We start from the raw sequence: 23,881 nt of genomic DNA, 5'->3' as shown, positions 1-23,881 counted from the left end.
ATAGCAGATCTACTCATCTACAAGCTCATAGATCTTCTATTTTGGAAGAAATCGTGAGAATAATCAGCCACTGTAGGCCACCAGAGAGAAAGAGATTGCTGTTGTGTGTTTCTGCAGACCTTGGTGCATCTCTCCCATTCAAGGCAGCAGTGGTCTGCCCAACCGAGGTGTTAGCTGAGCGAGTGCCCGAGGCCAGCGGTGGGAAGCCTCCTGTACAGCCCACACAGTGGTGTTCCAGTTGAATACTGATAGAGTCCAAATCACTTATTCTATACTTCACAATTGTACTAGATTTTACGCGACAGGACCTTGGTTCCATTTGTACACTCTCTAATTGATAGGTTTAACTCAGTTGGGGGGGGGGACAAGCCTCATGTCCATAAGGTCATTCATTATTAGACATCAATTACAAGCCTTGGAACGCATGTTTTGATGCCACTAACAGCTGCAGTGCTCTCACTTATAGACTGGACAGACAACAGGAATTGATTCCCCAACACAACACATGATTGATGAGCCTCTGTAATGATGAATGGAGATAAATTAACGGGGACCTGAAATTAGCATAGTGTCCTATTAATCATGCTGACACACACACAGAGAGAGAGAGAGAGAGAGAGAGAGAGAGAGAGAGAGAGAGAGAGAGAGAGAGAGAGAGAGAGAGAGAGAGAGAGAGAGAGAGAGAGAGAGAGAAACACATATTAATTTAGTTGCATTACTGCATTTCCTATTTTTCAAATCAAGGGTGTTTGAGTCGTTTGGATTTGGAATTCAAACTAAAAACCAACTAAAATGGTGTGACTAGAAATTAATGAAGTCAATTCAATAAGTCACTGTTTATGTATAGCCTACTACTGTTTATGCAGTCTATCTGTGTGCACGCGCACGTACACGCGCGCGCGCGCACACACACACACACACACACACACACACACACACACACACACACACACACACACACACACACACACACACACACACACACACACACACACACACACACACACACACACACACACGCACACACACTCACACAGTACACACGGCACGGCGGGCGGGCTCTAGGCCGGATGTGAGCACTGAGCAGATCCTGTTGACTGCATGTGGCTCCTCCCAGCAGCGGTACTCTCTCTGTCGTCATCATAGAGTCATCACCACGCAGCGCGCCAACTTTGGAAAGTGCGGAAGAGTGAACAAAAAAACACAACAGCAGCACACCGCGCACAGCAGCAGCACCACCACATCAACTAATAAGATAAGAAAAGCCACCGTGCTGTCGTTGCTGTTTGTTTGGAGCTGATCGTGTCACCAGATCTGTCCAGAATGTCGGACGGAAAACAGGAGGGATACTCTCCCAGCTTCAAGCGACCAGCGGACATCATGCGGATGAGGAGGAAAAGGGGCCGGAGTGAAGCCAGTAGCCCCGCGCAGGGAGCCTCGTCCCCGGGCTGCATGCGGCCCTTCTCCCCGGGGCCGCTGCTCGTCGCCGGGGGGCGATCCGGCGGCGGCGGCGGCGGCGGCGGCGGCGGCGGCGGGGGAGTGAAACGCCGAAACCCGTTCGCTGACATCGAGAACACGCTGAACAGCGCGAAGAGGAGACTGGTGGCTTTTAAGGACGAGGCTGAGGACGTGATGATGGCTGCCGCGGTGGAGACCAGGAGATCCACGGAGGAACCAGAGGAGGATATGTCAACAAAGACGGAGAGCAGACAGCGTCTGGACTTTACTCTGATGGACGCAGAGACGACACACAACAAGGTGTCGTACACTGTCACACACATCACATCCTTACAGTTATTAACAATCATAAATGTGCTAATGAAACTGGGGTCCCCAAATGAGGAACAGCTGTTATAATTTCACTGTTATTTTAACTCGTAATCAAACTATACTAGGCTTAGCTCTGGCCCATAGCTCTAATGCCACTAATGGCTTGGGCATTAGAGCTATGGATCAGAGCTATACCAGGCTATAACAAATTGTCATTCAGAAAGAAGAAGAAAAAAATGAATGAAAATAAGCTACATCTACAAGCTCACAATGCATCACAACACAAGGTGTGAGATTGTAAATCGCCTATTTCATAATATGTACCTGTGGGACAGAATCAAACAAAATGCAATACCTCAACTCCTTCATTGAAGGGGTGCTTGTCAGGGCCAGGTAATTGTGATAATTGTGGGGGGTCACTCACTCTGCCTGAAAAGGTTGAGAACTAGATAGAAGTTTAACAGTAAGAGAATGAATCATCAATATAGACCGTCATAATTATGTGTGGGGTCCGGGGGTCCTTGAGGGGGTACAAGGTCAGGTGGTCCCTAAAACCAAGAACAGTTCAATTACTATTATTTACTATCGCTATTTTCTTACCAGTTATAAAGTTAAACCTATGGTCTTAAGTTCTTAACCCACATTATCAGGGTAAAATATTGTGTGTGTCCAATAGATAGTGAGTTTAATGTGTCCCTCTTAAGAATGATTTGTATAAGAGTCAGAGATGCGGGACACTCGACTCGTCTACTCGATTTCAATTCAATGTGAGTAAAGTGCTTGTCAGATAACAATTCCACAATCTCCAAATGCTATATATAGAGTCTGGAACTACACCTTTCAAAATCTGAATAATCTTTTATTCACAAAATATATATTTAAAAAATACCTTTAGACCTTATTTTTTATTTCCATGTCTGCTAAGCAGCAAGCTATATGTGTTTAGATGATTTTGATTTATATTAGGATACATTTGCGTGAGGAGGGGAGGAGGCTTCACTTCTGATTTATATTTTACTCATGATCAGAGCGTCTGTGCTCCAGACTGTATGACGGAAGCATTTATATTTTACTCATGATCAGAGCTTCTGTGCTCCAGACTGTATGACGGAAGCATTTATATTTTACTCATGATCAGAGCGTCTGTGCTCCAGACTGTATGACGGAAGCATTTATATTTTACTCATGATCAGAGCTTCTGTGCTCCAGACTGTATGACGGAAGCATTTGAAAATTGCAACAGGCCTGGCCACGCGAGACTAGTAAAGTGCCAACTCACAACGAGATGATAAAATGACACATGTGAAAGTGTCTCAAAGCACTTTAAAACTATACGTATAGAGTTACATCACTGTAACGGCCTACTTGTTACAGACTAAAGTAAAGTGTTTATTTCCTATAAAAACACCACAGAGTTGAGCGTTCCTGTCGTAACCGTTTCATTCCTGTTCCAGAGCTAGAGTCAGGTTTAATATAACTGTTGTGTACAAGAGGTGTACTTTTACATTTAATGAACCATTAACATCTTTACCGTTTGTCCCTCCTGCTTTAGAAACCTCTAAAGCCCTTCTCTGAGGATGACTCCCTGTTTGATGAAGATGAAGAAGAGATGAAGGCTCCACTTCTGCAGGTGGGTTTATTGTAATGATGATAAAGGGGCGGTGTGGAGTTAGCTGGGGAACATCATATTGAAGAGGTATAGCCTCGGTCCCAGCCTTACTCATCTGCGAAGAGAAAAGCCTGGTCACAACATAAGGTAGAGAGTGTATCGGCGGAAGTGTCGGGCTGGAACATCCGTCAGATGTATTTCCCCCGGATACCATAACACTTCATTCACGGAGAATGTAAATAAAAGTGCCAATGTCTTTTCCTTGAGCGGTACTTGCACTACAGTGTACTGTAGTACTAGTAGGTCTTGCCCGACGTGTTGAAGAGGTTTTGAGAGCAGTTTTGAAGGTTTGGAGGGTGAGGGCTTCTCTGAGAGCATCGGGGGCAGTGCATTCCACAGGGTAACTTGGGGCAGCAGCTGCAGCAAAATCTCTAGCATCGCCCCAGGTACGGTACGTGGTCTCTAAAGAAAGACCAATCTCTCTTCGTGTCTCATCGGTGTCTGTCCAGTAACTAATGTAGCCCTGTTGTTTACCCGGCTTCATTGTGTATCTCTCTCTCCCTATAGAGTCCCGCCCGGGTCAGCGACCCGGCCCCCATAGTGCCCCTCGTCGTCTGCGACGAGTACCCGGCCGACTGGAGTCTGAAGACGAGGGTCCTGTTCACCTCCCAGCTCCCGTTCTCCTGGGCAGAGCAGCCCAAAGCCCAGGAGGAGGCTGCAGGTCTGACGCAGCAGTGCAGAGCCCAGTACACCGCCCTGCCCCGCAGCATACAGGTACTGTTACCACCGCCCTGCCCCGCAGCATACATGTACTGATTAGAGTTGCGACCCGGAACCGGTTCTTTTTCAGACCCGGTTCTGAGATTGAATATCCAATTTTTATCACACTGTCAGAGCTGGTTATGTGGACGTGACGTCTGCTATGCAATTATAATACCGGGGGTTCTCAAACGTTTTAATTTCACTCTGAGAGTATACAAATGGGACCAAATGGACCCTTATGGGTCCATTTTCCACCGGGGTTGAACCGGTTCAGTTCTTTTTTCCCCCCCGCCTAATATTAAACCAGTTCAGAGTGTTTCCACTGAAAATGTATTGGTTCAGAACACTAAAAGTTGGTTCGGAAATGGAACCAGAAAATGGCCGCCAGTTCCGTGAAAGCACCAACGTTCTAGAACGGAACCAGTACGAGAACCAAAGGTGTAAAAGGGGCCTCAGAGTTACAGTCCTGTTAGGGTTCATTTGGAACCTGCTATAGGAATCGTTAAAGTGAACCGTTAAGGAATCGGACCATTAAGGGGGAATCATTAAGGAACCGGAATTGTTGAAATCATCATCATATTCACACACACACACACACCCTCACACTGTCTCTCTCTGTGTCCCAGGACCCCAGGTCATGTTCGGAGCTGCGCTGTGCCTTCCAGCAGAGCCTGGTGTACTGGCAGCACCCGTCCCTGCCTTGGCTCTCGCTGTTCCCCAGGATCAACGTGGAGAGGAGCTTTGCCGGGAAGAGCACCCCCTGGGCACAGGACGCAGCGCTGCAGCAGAGTCTGATGAGTGAATGGTGAGACCTGTACTTTTTCACACGGTGCCACGAAATGACACACGGCTAGTAAATGGTTGTAGGCTAGCAAGCCTAGTAAATAAAATTATATTGAATATAAATAGGAATTAAATAAAGAACAGAGCTGTGAGAAAAAGATTGAGCATTTTCTGTTATACATCTATTTAGGAGACTAGCTTTATACTTTTGAAAGTTGACAGCAGTATTTCAGTGTTTTTGCATAACATTCACTTATAGTATAAAAAAAATTGAGTAGCAGCAATTTATTCAAATGTAATTGAATGAAAGTTAGTTGCTCTATTTATATAACAGAATGTCTATGTACCGAGGCCATTTGCTGTAAGCAGTGTAGGGTATAAACAGTGTACACACTTTGTATTCCTTAAGGTGCTTGTATTTCCTTTGACATCCTTCTCCTGTCTCTCTCTCTCTCTCTCTCTCTGTCTGCAGGTCAGTCAGTCTGTCTTCTCTCTACAGTCTGTTGAAGTCTAGAATGTGTCCATACTTCTACCTCTGTTCATATCAGGTAAGTGTGTGTGCGTGTGTGTGTGTGAGTGCGTGCGTGAGTGTGTGTGCAGATGGTCTAATTTTCTTCTCTCCCACTCTGTTAGTTTACAGTGTTGTTCAAGGCAGCAGGTTTCTGTGGATCCAGCAGCATTACTGCACTGATTTCTCCCACCACCAGGGGGCTCAGGGAGGCCATGAAGTCTGACGGTATGTCTCACCATAGTATAAAGTGTAGTATGTTCATTCTTAATTGATGCTGAGAGTTAGTGTTTTAATACGTTCTTCTGGATGAAAGCGAAACGATCGCTAATGAAATCTACAAGTCAGACATTGAGGCCCTGTCCACACATACATGATGGGTATTTTATTTTTCATCCACAAGCAAGGGAGCAATGATTCGTCACGCTCTAGGAAATACTCCAGACTATAGTATACTAAAGCCAAGGAATACCTGTTTGAAATCAGAGCCAGGGAGACGAGCATATCAAATTGATCTACGGTACACTAACTTTGAAATTATTGCAACCTTTGTCAAATAATCAGTTCCGGTAAAAGAAGACGTTAATGTGCACTAGTCTTGTGCAAACGATTTACTTTTATTGAGTTATCTAAAAAGCAGTCTTCTGCACACTATATACTTTTATTGAGTTATCTAAAGAGCACAGAGTGCGTTTCTGGCTGGGCTCTCAGTTAAATTGACAGTCGAGTCAAGCGACGACAGGTGGAGGAAAACTTAAAAAATGTCTGTGTACGTAGACCTAGCCTAAAACAGTTGATTTATTTATTGCATAATCTCTCACCCAAACAAATAGATTTAAACTTTTTTAGCAAGCCCAGTCATGTCCCCGGGAGAGCATTATAAGTGTAAAATAGAAGAGATATATTTGACTGTGTTGTTTTTGGTCCTCCCAGGGACTCAGAAAGTGTGGGTTTGACAGGCTAGCAGAACGTGCGTTCGTTCATAGTGCTTTGTGCATTTTGAGGATACTTGTATCAGGAGTCAGGACTGGCTGACTGTCGTGCAAAACATGACCTATGGTTGGTGGTCAATGTTACATCTGAGCTGTCAGCTTGCTGACCCACAGTGACCCAGTACCACTCAGTTGGTGTTGGCCAGACTGTAAATACCTACAGCACATCTAGCTGGCTTACATTTTGGGGACAAAGTGCAGTGTGATGACAATTTCCTAAACTAAATGTAGAATAATTACAGCAAAAAGCAAATACTCTGGTCAAATTTAGCTCTCTGACTTGAAGAACAACTTGAGATGTCAATGGGTCTTCTATACCCCTTGCCCTTCTATACTCCTGATGCAGAAAGCACCCAGTCACTGACACAGAAGTACACACGTCAGACTAGAGGCCGTATCGATCTGTTCCGGTATATGATCGGCCGACCGGGTTCACATCTTTTAGTTGACTCCCTAGTTGTGTGTCCACCTTGTTCAGGCATCGAGTTCAGTCTGCCCCTAGTGGAGGAGAAGAGAAGGAGCAAGGGGCAGCAGGGATCCTCGACACAACGTGCAGAGGACGATGACGCAGAGTAAGACACATTTCATTTCATCCTCCTCCTCTAACTTACTCTTCAGTGTACATGTGCACCTTTTGTAGACATCATACTAACCTAGAATCCAGGGTTAACCTTCAATCAAATTGAGGTTAAAACACTGTAGCGGAAGGTTTATATGTATAGGTGTTATTTGTATTTGTTTCTGGTTTTATCCCAGGCTCTCTAAGTCAAAAGGGGTGGAAGGCTGCGCCGCCGACGAGGAAGAGGACGGTGCCGATGAAGATGACGAGAGCGGTTTCACCTGGCTGGAGGAGATGGGCATCCAGGACAAGATAAAGAAACCAGACAACATCCACATTCAGCTGTATCCTTCACCACACCATGTCGCCAGTCCAGAGTTTGACCGCCCTTACGTTTTTATTTGTCACGGCAGCCAAGTTGTGTCCTCCGTAATCTCTTGTGATGTGACTTGTTAACCCATTGAGACATGGAACGCATCTATGCCACTGTCACTATTAGCTTTTAACCATTACTTAAAACTTTAGCTGTTGAAAAATAGCAGATATACAAGCTCATAGCACGGCACAGAGTGCAGTGCTACAAGCTTGTAGATCTGCAAATCTTTGCTTCTTCGCTGGTCCCTGGAACAACATATTTTCAGATGGGATTTGGCGGCCAATTACATATAATCTTTGGGCTCCTTGACATAATAAATAAATAGTTTGAGAACCACTGTTATTATAGAAACTAGTTTGTCCAGAAAACTGGTGTAAAGTGTATTATAAGTCCTTGACTGTGCCGTCCTCGTCTCCAGTCGTAAAGAGCACAACTCGGTGTGCGTGGACCACAAGCCTGAGTCCGTGGTGCAGGTGGAGGGAGCCCACACCTTCACCCTCATCAACTTCCTCATCAACTGCAAGAGCCTGGTGGCGGTGGCCGGCTCCCAGGCTGGCCTCCCCCCCACCCTGCTGGCCCCCAGCGCCTTCCGAGGGGCCACCATGCACACACTGAAGGTACTGGGCCCTCACACAGTCACACACACACTAAACTGCCTACAAATATTTTTGATTACTTGACGAGCCATTAGGCCCATATGGCAGGAACCTGATTCTGTAGTGTGAGTACCCCCTGGACATGACGCTAGTATGTCGCGGGGCTCACCCCCCCCACCATACCAACCCTTAATGCTGACTGCCAAGCAGGGAAGCACTGGGTTCCATTTTTAATAGTCTTTGGGATTGAAAACCATCCGTGTTGAATGGGGAGCTGAATCTACGTGTGGTTTGCAGTGAGAGCCCTGCTGCTCCGCGCATCTCAAAGCCAGCAGATGTGGCTGGTAGCAGGAGAGCTGCAAGCTCACCCATACACAACACATTGTACCTGTTGTAGTGAGTCTGAATGTCGCTCTGTCTCTCTCTGTCTATCCTTTAGGCTCGTAGTGTTAACGTGAAGACCCAGGTGCGTTCTACCTACCAGGATGTGTGCAGTCTGGAGATCACAGGTACACTATTGTTGACATAAGCCCCTACCAGAACACGTCCCACCTGTTTCCATGACAACCCCCTGCCCACATGTCCTTTCTCTCATGCCAGAGCCGACAGAAGGCTCTCTCTGCCTTGTGTGTTCTTGGGGGACTGCACGCACTGAGAGGTCTCTCTAGGACTATGGTTTGCCTGAACACAGTTAAAAAAAAAGTATAGGATGCCAGGTCAACAAATGGCATCTGTCTATATAACATGCTACCTACATTACATTTTAACCTTTTGCATAAGCCTGCAAGGTCGTCAAGGCCAGGGCAATAAGTAGGTGTTTCGGAACTGTTCCTTTTGAGTTTGTGACCGTGTCCTGACGGCTGTCCTAGTGAGCGTACACATAAAAAACAGCTCATGGTCCCAGATGTTTGAATCTCTCTCTCTCTCTCTCTCTCTCTCACTTACTCACTCACTCACTCACTCACTCACTCACTCACTCACTCACTCATATGATGTTCTTCCATGTGTTCAGGTGTCTCTCTCTCCTTCCTTCCATGTGCTCAGGTACCATCCTTCCATCTACACTTCATGTCATCACTCGTCTGGTGACATCTGCACAGAGAGGAGACTTCTCAGCATCTCTCTACACACACGTGCCCACCGCTGTCATGAACACACACACTCAGCAGGTGAGAAACACACACACACACACACCGCTGTCATGAACACACACGCACACACTCAGCAGGTGAACAACACACACTGCAGTTATACACGCACACACACACACACCATCATTTTGATTCCATCGAAACCAGCATGTGTTATTTGGATTCCATAGAAATCAGCATGTCTTCTACGGAAGACCTGTTGCACAGCGAAAATAGCCTATTCCACATCTGTGTGACGCATTGAGAGCTTGTGGAATAGGCTATTTTTGGTTATAATGTTCAGAAGTATCTTCCATAAAATCTTAGTCTGAGATAATCATATAAAAGCAAGGGTTAAGAAGCCTCAATCTGTGATTTATTCACCTGGTTGTTAGAACAGCAGGAACAATGTTACTAAAACATTGGACATGTGTGGCGGGTGTCCTTTTACACCGTTTTACAAATCAGTCGTGAGATTTTATTTTTCTTTAAATCCAACACAGAAAAATAACTAGAACCACAAGGAATTAAGTTATTTGACACGGTGTCCTGAGGCACTGAAACATCCGAACAGAACTGTTGTGAATTGGTACATAAACCGTACAAACACATTGTCTTTGGAGAGAGTTGGTCATCGCAACAAACTGGGACAGGGTCCGTCACCTTTATCTATCACCATGGAGAAGCAGATCATGCCATCTCCTTAAATGGGATGTGACGACCCTTCACAGTCACAGTCCCTCTCAGTAACCTAATGAACCCCAGCCAACCGATGCCCGAAATGAGAGGCTATACGTAAGGCGAGAGCTCTACGCTTTTCCCACACGGTAGCAGCAGTGGCTCAGGGGTAGAGTGGCCGGATGGGACCCCTGAGGTTTCCAGTTCGATTCCGGGCTCCCACAGAGTTGTTGTCGACGTGTCCTTGAGCAAGACTCTGGAAGCCTAATTGCTTCTATGTAAAGCGCTTTGGATAAAAGCACCATTTACAGAGATTTGACATAACGTATGTCCACTAGAGGCTACTGATGAATATCACTGTGCTGTGCATGCACCTTAGCTTTACCTGACTCCAATAAAGAACCTGGACAGACCAAGAGTTGGTGGATCATGGTCTGCTTACAGCCCATAATCAGAGCTTGGTGTGTTTACTTACCGGTACTTTATTGCATACTTACCAGTATGTAGCATGCCGCAGTACCCATTCTGGACCAGGAGAGGGCCCCGTGAAGCCAGCTGGTATAGGCTTTGCGTCCCTCTTATTATCTCTGCTAACTAACTCTTCAGATAGCAAGAGGCGAGAGGCACACAGCCTTCAGCTCTTCTGTCCATCCACACGACATTGATGCAGACTTAAAGACCGCTCAGGATATTTTCTGGGTCGTCTTCGGTGGTCATTTGTTCAGTGTGCTGGTTAAATTAGATGCCAAAGTTCTCTGCTACTGCACTCTGATCCAGAAGAACCCAGCCCAACAACAGATTGTGTTGCAGTAGGTCGTGTGTGTGTGTGTGTGTGTGTGTGTGTGTGTGTGTGTGTGTGTGTGTGTGTGTGTGTGTGTGTGTGTGTGTGTGTGTGTGTGTGTGTGTGTGTGTGTGTGTGTGTGTGTGTGTGTGTGTGTGTGTGTGTGTGTGTGTGTGTGTGTGTGTGTGTGCACTTCTACATAACATCTCAGAGCTGGGCTATAGGTGCAGACTATTTGTCTTTATATTTGGCAGCCTAGGGCATACGCACAGACTGGTTGTTAGAGGGTTCCAACAACTTGGGATGCCCAAAAAGGCTGGCAAAGTGTTGTGGTGTTGCGCTGTTACTTATACCCATACCCATAGAGTACTGAGTGACATGCCTGTTGTATCATGAAAACACATGCCATGACGTTGCAGATGTAACTTTAATGCACCTATAATATTTGTGTCCTTGTATGCATATCCTTTGTGTGGACATAAATAAATGGTTAAAGTGTGTGTGTGTGTGTGTGTGTGTGTGTGTGTGTGTGTGTGTGTGTGTGTGTGTGTGTGTGTGTGTGTGTGTGTGTGTCCAGTGTGACAGTAGGTCAGTAGATGTGTGTGGGTGTGGTCTCCATCCAGACTCCATCAAACAGCTGCAGCAGCCGTCCAGCCTGGGGAAGAATGCTCTGAGATACCTGACCATGAATGACTACAACTACACCTGGAACACCTGACCATGAATGACTACAACTACACCTGGAACACCTGACCATGAATGACTACAACTACACCTGGAACACCTGACCATGAATGACTACAACTACACCTGGAACACCTGACCATGAATGACTAAAACTACACCTGGAACACCTGACCATGAATGACTACAACTACACCTGGAACACCTGACCATGAATGACTACAACTACACCTGGAACACCTGACCATGAATGACTAAAACTACACCTGGAACACCTGACCATGAATGACTACAACTACACCTGGAACACCTGACCATGAATGACTAAAACTACACCTGGAACACCTGACCATGAATGGCTACAACTTCACCTGGAACACCTGACCATGAATGACTAAAACTACACCTGGAACACCTGACCATGAATGACTACAACTACACCTGGAACACCTGACCATTAATGACTACAACTTCACATGACACACCTGACCATTAATGACTACAACTTCACCTGGAACACCTGACCATGAATGACTACAACTACACCTGGAACACCTGACCATTAATGACTACAACTTCACATGACACACCTGACCATTAATGACTACAACTTCACCTGGAACACCTGACCATTAATGACTACAACTTCACATGACACACCTGACCATTAATGACTACAACTACACCTGGAACACCTGACCATTAATGACTAAAACTACACCTGGAACACCTGACCATTAATGACTAAAACTACACCTGGAACACCTGACCATTAATGACTAAAACTACACCTGGAACACCTGACCATGAATGACTACAACTACACCTGGAACACCTGACCATGAATGACTACAACTTCACCTGGAACACCTGACCATGAATGACTACAACTTCACCTGGAACACCTGACCATGAATGACTACAACTTCACCTGGAACACCTGACCATGAATGACTACAACTACACCTGGAACACCTGACCATGAATGACTACAACTACACCTGGAACACCTGACCATGAATGACTACAACTACACCTGGAACACCTGACCATGAATGACTAAAACTACACCTGGAACACCTGACCATGAATGACTAAAACTACACCTGGAACACCTGACCATGAATGACTACAACTTCACCTGGAACACCTGACCATTAATGACTAAAACTACACCTGGAACACCTGACCATGAATGACTACAACTACACCTGGAACACCTGACCATTAATGACTACAACTTCACATGACACACCTGACCATTAATGACTACAACTTCACCTGGAACACCTGACCATTAATGACTACAACTTCACATGACACACCTGACTGTGTGTGTGTGTGTGTGTGTGTGTGTGTGTGTGTGTGTGTGTGTGTGGATGAATCTTAAAACATTTTAATATTTGGGTGCTTTATGTAAATTTCTTGGCTTGCACCTGCTGTGACATTTTAATAGACAAGAAACAGTAACAAATGCCATACTAAATAATATTTGTAGATGATTTGGAAATTATTTTTTAGCGTTTTTTTTGTTGGTTTCTTTTTACTAGATATTTCCCCCCCCCAACTCTATTTATTTTAATTTATTTTTTTTACGGTAGAAACACTTTTCTGCAAGTGATATTGTTACGTGTGCAACATTTGACGGAATTAAATTGTGTGAGTTCCATCTAAGTTGTGTTTGAACTCTTCAATGATGTTTTTGAGCGGAGCCACACTGTCTGTGTTTGTAGCATTGAAAGTCTGTTTGTACCACAAACTATTGACCCCTGCAGCATGCTTACTGGGGTCACCGGAGGGGTCAAGTGCTTACGTCAACACCTGCTTGACTCCAAGGCACCACAGACACACACAAGCCCTCCACCCCCCCCCCCCCCCCCCCCCCCGCACACACACACTAGTATAACAAAAGTTTCAAAAAGAATGAACATGAAACATAAAACAAAATGCAACTGTGCTTGACCCCAAATCCACCGCTCACTTCACACGGATATGACAGAGGACAGATGTGACATTTTACACAATTTATTTTAAAATGGATGCATTATCATCTTCTCAGCCTGTGCCCATTGGAATGAATACTTAATAGCCTCCAACCTACTTCCGGCCTCCTAAAATGATGGCCACCCACTTCAGACAGTCGGGAAGTACTGTAAACCGGAGATAGCATGTCTTGCTATTACTGTCTTGGTGTGGGAGCAGTAAGTGTGACCTAAAAGTACTTTAAATCCTTGCTAGAAATGCACTTGAGTAAAAGTAAAATATTTGTCTTGGAATTGTGTAAGAGTAATAATTGTATATATATTATTATTTTTGGCCTCAATTTTCACACACAAATTTGAACATTCAGTGGACTTTCTGTGGTCTGGGAATTTTTCTGTCTGTAAAGCCTTTAGAGTTGCAATGAAAACAGGCAAAACAGTGACATCTGCTGGCAAATCCAATTGTCATATGAGATTTGAGGCTGTGACATCACAGTCGGCAGGAAAATCAGAGCACTGATTAAAAGTTAAAAGTTCCGGTTTTTTTGTGTACAATTGAGCTCAGAAAACCTAAAAAGATTAAGACAAAATATGAAAACCTTTTTTTTAATGTCCCAATCCCTTTAATAGTAATCATATATTTTGAATTACTAAACTATAGGTTCTGCTACCCAGCAGTTATCGCAATTTTGACAACACAAAAACACCAAAGCCTGAGTCTTCCGCCACTGCCCCCCACCACCACCACCACTTCAAAAGGGTAAAGTTTAACTTCAAAACAAACAGATTGAATCAATATCTCCTCTCCTGTCCCGAGGGACATCGAGTTCTACAAAGACTACGGCCATGATGAAGTCTGTTCTGCTCCTGTTTGTTATGGTGAACCTGGACAAACTGCTGCTGACCGTAGAGTGCTCTCTGTTACAGTAAGTTACACATGCTTTTATATTACGCTTGCAGTAAGTAACAGGCTTTTATATTTCACTGTCGCTGTAAGTTACACCTGCGTGTATATAAAATCATTGATGAGATCATAGGCTCCTGTAGCTCAAAGGTTCCCAAACAAACGCCAGCTTGTAGATTGGCTATTTTTTCACGCACGCACACACACACACACACACACACACACAGTTGTGACTACTGTTGTCTGCTTGGAGGCAATATTGATTGCTGACAGCCTCTTGATTCCCAGAATATACTGTATGTCTTAGCACACGAATAACACCTAAACAATCATAATAATTATTCTAGACTACTTATATTGATAATTTCACTCTTTGTCATTTGTCTGTCATTCAGTGACCAAGTGCTGTCCATCACACCCCAAACCTCAGAACAAGTGGACATACTGAAGAATGTATCCACTCTATGTGAGGTACTGTATTTATATATTTATTTAATTACTTATTTATGTTTTGGTAGATGAATGTGATTACACTCCAAACAAACCAACTTTATTTGTCTTTGATATGCTGTACAATCTTTACAAATGGAACCAAGTGGACCCTTAAGGCTGGCTCATACATACATGCAGTTTTTAAAGGGTTGGAAAAGTACACCATTACGTCAGTCACTGTGATGATCAGCTATCACCGCGGACACAGACCCATCTCTCTGTTTTTACTATCAGACAAGTCTTTGATAGCTCTGGAGCTATCACCCCGTTCACTGATGGTCTAGAAGTTGAGTAAACCACAGGGAGGCGGGGTCAATCCTTAAGGACATCACCGCGAGTATGATGGCATCAACTCTTATCACCAAAAACTGGAGTATGTATGAGCCTTCAGACTAGGGCCCAAAGACCCTTGTTGTAACTCTGAGGGAAAAGGGAATATCAAACTGAGTTTGAAACACGTTAGTTTCTCTAGGTAGACTGCTGCTGTGCTCATTAATAAAGAAACTCATCAGAAACTATAGCCTACTCAAGAGAGTGTGGATATACCCTTTTCTCCGGTGGAACCGGTGGATTGTGCAGTCCGGGTAGGGAATGAGGCATTACCCCAGGTGAAGGAGTTTAAGTATCTCAGGGTCTTGTTCACGAGTGAGGGGAGGACGGAGAGGGAGATCAGCCGGAGAATTGGTGCGACAGGGCATTGCAGGTGGCGCTGTACCGCACTGTTGTGACGAAAAGAGAGTTGAGCCAGAAGGCAAAGCTCTCTGTCTACTGAGCAATCTTCGTTTCTACTCTCACCTATGGCCATGAAGTGTGGGTCATGACTGAAAGAATAAGGTCGCAAATACAAGTGGCCGAAAATCTTTCCCTTAGAGATAGAGTGAGAAGTTCAGTCACACTAGAGAGACTCAGGGTAGAGTCGCTGCTTCTTCACCTGGAAAGGAGCCAGATTAGGTAGTTCGGGCATCTGGTTAGGATGCCCTTCGGGCGTCTCCCTGAGTCCCTATGGAGGTCCTCGAGGCACGTCCCACTGGGAGGAGACCCCGGGGCAGACTAAGGCGCAGTTGGAGGAAACACATAGACTCACTGGCCTTGGAACGTCTCGCGATCCCCCTGGAGGAAGTCACTAATGTTGCTCTGGAGAGCGGTGGAGCTGTTGCCCCCGTGACCCCAAGACTCCTGAGTAGAGCGCACCTTCTCCTATAACGTTTTTTGTTCCATGGGCATGTGTACACTCTCAGAGTTGTCAGCCTGTCTCTCTGGATCCTCACTACATCACTGTGTTTCTGTCTCCATTCAGACAGTGCTGTGGCAGCCTGTCTCACCTCACTACATCACTGTGTTTCTGTCTCCATTCAGACAGTGCTGTGGCAGCCTGTCTCACCTCACTACATCACTGTGTTTCTGTCTCCATTCAGACAGTGCTGTGGCAGCCTGTCTCACCTCACTACATCACTGTGTTTCTGTCTCCATTCAGACAGTGCTGTGGCAGCCTGTCTCACCTCACTACATCACTGTGTTTCTGTCTCCATTCAGACAGTGCTGTGGCAGCCTGTCTCACCTCACTACATCACTGTGTTTCTGTCTCCATTCAGACAGTGCTGTGGCAGCCTGTCTCACCTCACTACATCACTGTGGACAGTGAGGTCCACCTGTTTGTTCCTGCTAACAGTTCACACAGTGTCATGGATGTTCTGCACAGACACAGCATCACACACCAGTATGTATGTACGCACACACGCACACACATTCTGTACAGTGGAGTACACAATCTACAATAGAGGGTATGCGCATGCTTAAAGTAAATGGCACATCGAGTGGCAAATCGAGTGTCAAAGCAACATGCAAAGTGAGTTTAACATTGTTTAATGTTGTTTCATGCAATCAGATAGGACTTTTTTGTTTGGATGCATGGGTTGTCAAGGCCAGAAAGTATTTCTTTTCCTAACTTGATTCACACATTAATAATTAATAATACTTAATAATTAACACGTTTTCATTCAGTCCTTCAGGCCTCGCTGGCCCTCTCTCCTTTTCTGTGTGCTGTTCACATACACACTAAATAGTAAATAATACTGTTTGTTGTGTATCTTCCAGGCTGCTACTGGACAACACAGAGGAGCTGATAGAGATGCAGACCAGAAATGACTCCACAGACCCACGGAGCAGCCAGTCCTACTATGAGAAATACCACAGCCTGGAAGACGTAATTATCTCCTGTAGTCTGCTGCTTATCTCTCCTTTAGAAATACCACAGCCCGTACAGTATGTTTCTAGGCCTGTATATTACATCATCGCCCAATCGCAATTATTTGTGTGCCAATCGTCAACATAAATTTGTAATTGTGGCAGCCCTATTATTATGCTAGGTTTCATCCTGCTTATAATATCACCTTTTAGTCCTACTATGAGAAATACCCCAGTCTGGCCTGTGCCGCGGCTGAGCGGTCCAGGCACCTAGGCCTGACGACATGCCGTGGGTTCGACCTAATGTTTCCTGATTGACAATGCCACTGCAGCTTGGTCAATGTTAAGGCCAGCCCATGCAGGTATTTAACCAGGCTGCTAATCAGGCACAGGTGTTGCCAGTGGCAGACGGCAGAGGCCAACAGTTTTCCACTGTGTTCAGGAGGGCTGGTCGCCTGTGTTTGTTACTGTTTCTTTCTTATTATTTTATCTGTATGTTGTATAGGAAAATGACTGCAGAAAATAAACAAAGCAAAGTTAAACTCAACGGACATGTTTTGGAGATAGGTTTGTACTGGCACACGTAAGAACTTCCACCTGGCCGTCGGCAACCAGTAGTGCCATTAAGTATAGGACTTTAGGCACTACACCCCTTGTATACTTTAGAATGGATTTCAGGCCAGATTAATGTGTTATCTGAGTATTCAGAGAGTTGTTGACAACAGCGAAGCATGATGTGTACTCTCACTGTATACCAGGGGTCCCCAAACTTTTTCCTGTGAGGGCCACATAACTTTTCCCTTCTCTGATGGGGGCCGGGGTCAGTTTGTAACAGAAAAAGTGTGACGATCGCAGGGGTGCCAACGTAAACATTTTTTTTTCTTCCAGAAAGCCACACATAACCAAATATTAATAACCAGTGTACTGTACATGCAGCACTACAGGGCTGCATAGTGCATGTACTGTACATGCAGCAGTGCCAGGGTTTCCTGCACAATGTTGTTGGCATGGCGCTGCGCCATGCTTGAAATAAATCGCGCCATGCCAAGCTGTTTTTTTTGAGGGGCCTAGTGAATCATGGTGTGTGTGTGATGTGAAATGTCCAGTTCCTCCCCAGTGCCTCCCCAGTGTCTCCCCAGTGCCTCCCAGTGTCTCCCCAGTGTCCCCCTGAGTGTCTCCCCAGTGCCTCCCCAGTGTCTCCCAGTGCCTCCCAGTGTCCCCCTGAGTGCCTCCCCAGTGTCTCCCCAGTGCCTCCCAGTGTCCCCCTGAGTGCCTCCCCAGTGCCTCCCTGAATGCCTCCCCAGTGTCTCCCCAGTGTCTCCCCAGTGCCTCCCCAGTGTCTCCCCAGTGTCCCCCCGAGTGCCTCCCCAGTGCCTCCCCAGTGCCTCCCCAGTGTCTCCCCAGTGCCTCCCCAGTGCCTCCCCAGTGCCTCCCCAGTGTCCCCCTGAGTGTCTCCCCAGTGCCTCCCAGTGTCCCCCTGAGTGCCTCCCCAGTGTCTCCCCAGTGCCTCCCCAGTGCCTCCCCAGTGTCTCCCCAGTGCCTTTTTGCTTGAGGCAGGCGGGCCACATAAAATGACATGGCCGTAGTTTGGGGACCCCTGCTGTATACTGTGTATACACTGTACATGCTGTCTGCTCTGTACTGTAGATCTATCATTGGATCAACAAGACCACACAGGAGCATCCTGACAAGGTCAAAGTTCTTCTGATTGGCTCGTCCTATGAGAAGAGACCACTCTACGCCCTGAAGGTACAGCACGCCATGATGATGATGTTACACAGTAAAATCCTGAGCGTTCATTTAACTCAGAAAGACTACTGTATAATTGCAACCAAATGAAACTCTGCAAGTGTACAAAAAGTGTACACTTTGTAAACGTGTGTGTGTGTGTGTGTGTGTGTGTGCGTGTGCGTGCGCGTGCACGTGCGCGTGTGCGTGCACGTGTGTGTGCGTGCGTGCGTTCGTGTGTGGTTGTCAGCTGTCTGTAGATAACAGACCTAACAAGAAAGCGATATGGATAGACTGTGGTATCCATGCCAGGGAGTGGATCTCTCCAGCTTTCTGTCTATGGTTTGTGCAATACGTAAGTATATATCTCAGATCAGTTTTAATACACTGCAGAATGCACTTTAATACATGTATTAACACCTCAACCCGGACCTTATTCAAATGAATAAATATTATTTTAACCAGTGAGGGAAGTTGAAAACAAAACGGTTGCGCATAATAGCTTTTTCTTACCCCAACAGTCGCTGGCATATTACAACCAAAACATGGACATCACTAAAATCCTGGACAACATGGACGTGTATGTCTTGCCTGTGTTGAATCCTGATGGATACAAGTACACGTGGACCACAGTAAGAACTTTATTAAATATTATTAAATACTGTGTTGAAGAACCTCCACATTGATTGTATTTGGCCACGGACCCACATCTCCCAAACATTTTAGATATTTTTCAAAAATAGCAGATGTACAAGCAGGTGTGCACAAAGTGATGCACTGTGAGCTTGTACTACTTGTTTTTGTACAGTAACTTTGTTATCAATGTAGAGTATGCACATGCGTCACTTCTCCACCAGGAAGAGTGGCAAATCATGAGCATGGAGCAGCATGGAGCGTTGGAGTTTGGAAGCGCTTGTTGGAAATCACTCAACGGCCCTGCATACCACCTGCACTTAATGCAGGAGGCAGCATGGCGTTGCGTTATTGAAAACGAGCGCTTCTGAACTCCAACACTCCAATCACCTGCACAAATTTCTAGCTCAGAACATGTCTATGGTGGATTTTTATTAAACAAACTTTGCAGATAGAGGATTTCTGTACACCTGCAATGTTGTTTTATGCCACTCAGTAGGTGTTCCAGCATTACTTCCGTGTACGATGATGTCGCGTGCATTGCCTCTATACAGTTCACTCACTGTACAATTCCAATAGTTTTAATTTAAGTATGAGAGTGAACAACTGAAAAAAACAAATGGAACAGTGATGGTTACAGTTGTACGCTTTCAGAGTTCATAATTAATAGTGTATGAGAGCGTTTTTTTTTGTTTCGTTTTTGTTCCCAGAAACGAATGTGGAGGAAGAATCGATCTCAAAGCAGAGACAGTGCCTGCATCGGAGTGGACCTCAACAGGAACTTTGATGCTAACTGGTGCAGTAAGTCCTCTTAGGAGTAGTTCACGCAAAAAAGTACTTATTTTCTATGGATTACATACCCCATGGAGCCTTGAATTCATGGAGATTATTTTTTATTATTGTATCTTTTGGTCGCATTCCTGAGACAACAATTTGTCAGTAGAAAATTGGTTATTTTTAGATGTAGAAGTTCGGTATCCAAAGTTTACTTGGGTAAAGGCACAAAATTATTGGCACCAAAAGAAGTTTTCAAATGTATAAAAATCCTTTGAATGTAGCAGATCTGCAAGCTCACAATGCGTTGAAAAGCATCATATTGTGAGCTTATAGATTGGCTATTCAAAGTGTATAATTGTATATGGAGAATAGCGGATCTACAAGCTCTCAATGTGTCACGTTGAGAGCTTGTATATTTTCTAAATGTAGAGTGATATAAAAAAGGACGACTTCGCCACTTTTCAACATATTTCATATAATTTGTCATAATTTTGTCATTTGTAATTATGATTAAATACCATAATGTTTTTCTACGCTGTGGGTAGTGTCCACAAACCCGTCCACCATGCAGTGACATCATCGATGGGGAATCCAAGCTATTAGAAACAGCACGCTTTCTTTTCCTGAAAAGTTGCAATGCGAAAATGGAAGCTATCGTTCTCACGATGATAAAAACCTAAATGTTGTTATTTATTTTTTTATCTTGTTTTACAAATAAAAATGATGTCACTGGAAGACGGGTTTCTAAACTGCCCACAACCCTCCTATGAGACATTAGTGAGGACCAATTACATGAAGACAGGTCGAAAAGTGATGGAAGTGGTCCCAAGTGGTTAAGAAATAAAACCTGAGTTCTAACTGTGTGTGTGTGTGTGTGTGTGTGTGTGTGTGTGTGTGTGTGTGTGTGTGTGTGTGTGTGTGTGTGTGTGTGTGTGTGTGTGTGTGTGTGTGTGTGTGTCTGCCACTCTGCGTAGCGGAGGGGGCGTCCCACGACCCCTGTCTGGAGACGTACTGCGGTCACTTCCCCGAGTCGGAGCCAGAGTCTGAGGCCGTGGCCAACTTCCTGCGCAGCCACAAGGACTCGGTCCAGATGTACCTGTCCATCCACTCCTACTCCCAGATGCTGCTCTTCCCCTACTCCTGCACCCACGACATGGCGGAGAACCACCAAGACCTGGTACTATGGGGCTATGTTTACAATGGGTGCATGTGTTTGGTACTTAACAGTCCTACAATCATGAGTCCGACACCCTGGCTAAAGCCCAACCCTACACCTATAACCTGTCGGGAGCCACGGGTTCGTTTTAACTCGCCATACTAATTATTAATTAAGTGTACAGTGGTTCTCAAACCTTTTGATTTCAAGGACCCCCCCATAACTCTGAGAGTTACACACCCGTACAGGGTGCATTTGGAACCCACTCAAGGACACTTTGAGACGCGCAGCAGTGTTTCCAGTGAGCCAACATGCACAATAGCAGCAACCTGACTCTGTTTGACCAGAATAGAATAGAGTTAGTATCATTAACACTGATTCTGCTTGACCAGAATGGAACAGAGCCTTCATTAGTTTCATTAACTGTAGTCTGTAAACTCACCGTCATCTGAAACCTCTTCAGACTCCACCTTAGCCCGTTGCACTTGCCGTAGCCTAGACGACTTTGCAAATATGGAGCTGACCTGTTCTGACATTCCATTTGTTGTTCTTTCCCTACCTGTCCTTCCTCTTCGTTGTCTCCCTTTTGACTGATACCTGTCCATTCAAACTCTACATGTGCCTGCCGCGCCGGCAGTTTTCAACAGGCCCGAAAATGAAGGCCCGGCCCTACCTGGCCCTAAATGGGCTGGCCCGAGGCCCTGCCTGGCCTTACTAATTGGCACACATTTTACACCCTACCCGGCCCGAAAATGTCAATTTTGTCCAAAGAAAAGTGGTTACATTTGTATTCTCTTGTAGTAACATTTGGTTACATTTGATTATTAATCTCTGGGTTACACTCATTGAGTTGAATTTACACTGTGCAGATTTAGGATTGCTTTTTTTTCTTTTTTTTTTAAGCTTGCGATGACCCAAGAAGCTGCCCAGAAAATCAGGAGATATTACCGGACGACCTACAAATACGGTGCTGGAGCTAGCACCATATGTGAGTATAGACCGCTGGTTCTCAAACATCTTTGTCTCAGGTCACCCCTGTAAAAGTCGTTTTACATCCACCCTGGCACGGCACCCCTGAATTACATTGTCACTTCATAGCACCTTACATTTATGCCATATTACGGTACATTACAATGTCAATGTTCCCCCCCTAAGATACAGTATGTCACAAGGAAAACTTGGGAGGATATGAGTTTCCATTTAGCTACTGCTGTAACTGTGTTAATTAATATGCTGAAGTATATTCTCTTCTCTTCTCTTCTCTTCTCTTCTCTTCTCTTCTCTTCTCTTCTCTTCTCTTCTCTTCTCTTCTCTTCTCTTCTCTTGGTCAGATTTGGCTCCCGGAGGCTCTGACGACTGGGCCTACAACCTCGGCATCAAATACTCCTTCACGTTTGAGCTGCAGGACAAGGGCAGATATGGCTTCCTGCTGCCTCCCTCTCACATCAAATCAGCCTGCAACGAGGCCCTGCTCGCCACCAAGACCATCGCTCTGAGAGTCATCGAGAAAACACACGCCTGATTTATACCAGTGGTTCTCAAACCTTTTCATGTCAAGGACGCCCAAATGGATATGTATCCATATCCATGTTCCATATCCATGTTCTGCCATCTGTCGATATAGACAGACTATTAACATACCAATCCAAAATCTAGTAATCGTCTTCGACTTATCTTCATCAGTAGTTGTGTGTAGGGATGTTAACAATTAATCGAAAATCGATTAATCACCGCTAAGAGATTATTCAATTAAACGTAGTAAAATTCTGCGGTTCTATCATTGGGCGGTTTTCTGTGAATGTAATGCTGTCTGCGGCCGAGGAACGCACATGTGGGCCGGTTTAAAAAAACAAAGTCCCCCCTCCCACCTTGGTAGCCACAGAGTATCAGTTTTTGCATGTGCTGTGACAGACAAGACTTTTCATTCCCAAATGGTCAAATAAATATTTGATTAAGGAATATAATAAGCCTTTTGTATTCTATTTGTATCCCAGGAAAATGTAGATTTTTTTTCTACATTATTGAGGGAAATTACAGTTCTCAGATTTTGTTTTAATTGTGTGAAAGTAGGGGCACTCTTATCGTCATACATCATCACATTCCGTGCTCAGCCAATCAAATCATCACATTCCGTGGCACAAACACACAAAGCTGTGCAAAGCCCCCTAAAAACAAAAAGGGGCGCTTAACAACTAACCGGTTAATCGATTGATAAGGTAAGTTTTTAATATCAAATTATCAATTATCGATAATTTGCATCCCTAGTTGTGTGTCAGTGGTGACAGCCATAACGTATATCCATTTATACGCATACACTTGTCGATAAACAAACAACGAAAAAAATAATACAAAAAATGAACGTAACTATATTAGACTAAATCAGGGATGGGTTGAGCCCCATGAGGGCACACAATTCTTTTTTGGTTTTTTCGTGTTTTTATCATCTTTTGGACCTAAAAAGCAAAATCAATGGCCAATGAAGGGCCTCAAACCCAGTACCGGTCCAATTTTGAAGTGCCCCTGGGCCACGCCCCCCAATGGCTAATTTGTCCCTGGACTAAATCACTCACTAATTGACTGACTCACTAACAGAAAATATAAATTCATTAATAGCCCTGTTCTTTAAAATTAATAATACATTAATGAATAGAACAACTAGTTTACTTCACATCCATTTGTGCCAGACAAACGGCACAGTGTCGTCCTTAAGTGTCGCACCATAAATGCAAAGCGGAACAATCTAAACTCCAGCTTGTGTTTATGTAATTGTGTATTTTATTCATTTATTGAACATGTA

The 23,881-nt window shown here is 44.9% G+C and overlaps 1 protein-coding gene across 1 annotated transcript; it reads left to right on the top strand.

Moving 5' to 3' along the window:
* Positions 1-1,201: 1,201 nt before the first annotated feature.
* Positions 1,202-22,606, top strand: LOC310853958 (protein downstream neighbor of son homolog; the record flags this gene model as incomplete). Its single annotated transcript, XM_083758434.1, has 22 exons — positions 1,202-1,758; positions 3,323-3,400; positions 3,947-4,153; positions 4,768-4,946; positions 5,397-5,472; positions 5,558-5,660; positions 6,903-6,996; positions 7,181-7,327; positions 7,778-7,976; positions 8,395-8,464; positions 9,000-9,124; positions 14,048-14,136; positions 14,510-14,585; positions 16,199-16,323; positions 16,701-16,809; positions 18,438-18,539; positions 18,769-18,873; positions 19,040-19,150; positions 19,862-19,952; positions 20,903-21,105; positions 21,988-22,072; positions 22,416-22,606. Exons 1-22 carry the CDS (start codon positions 1,324-1,326, stop codon positions 22,604-22,606), a joined length of 3,000 nt encoding a protein of 999 aa, XP_083614560.1. The 5' UTR covers positions 1,202-1,323.
* Between the last annotated feature and the right edge of the window lie 1,275 nt (positions 22,607-23,881).

Source organism: Protomyctophum parallelum, assembly GCF_964188405.1.
Source record: "Protomyctophum parallelum genome assembly, chromosome: 23".
NCBI classification, from domain to species: Eukaryota; Metazoa; Chordata; class Actinopteri; order Myctophiformes; family Myctophidae; genus Protomyctophum; species Protomyctophum parallelum.
This window is presented reverse-complemented; position numbering and strand designations above follow the sequence as displayed.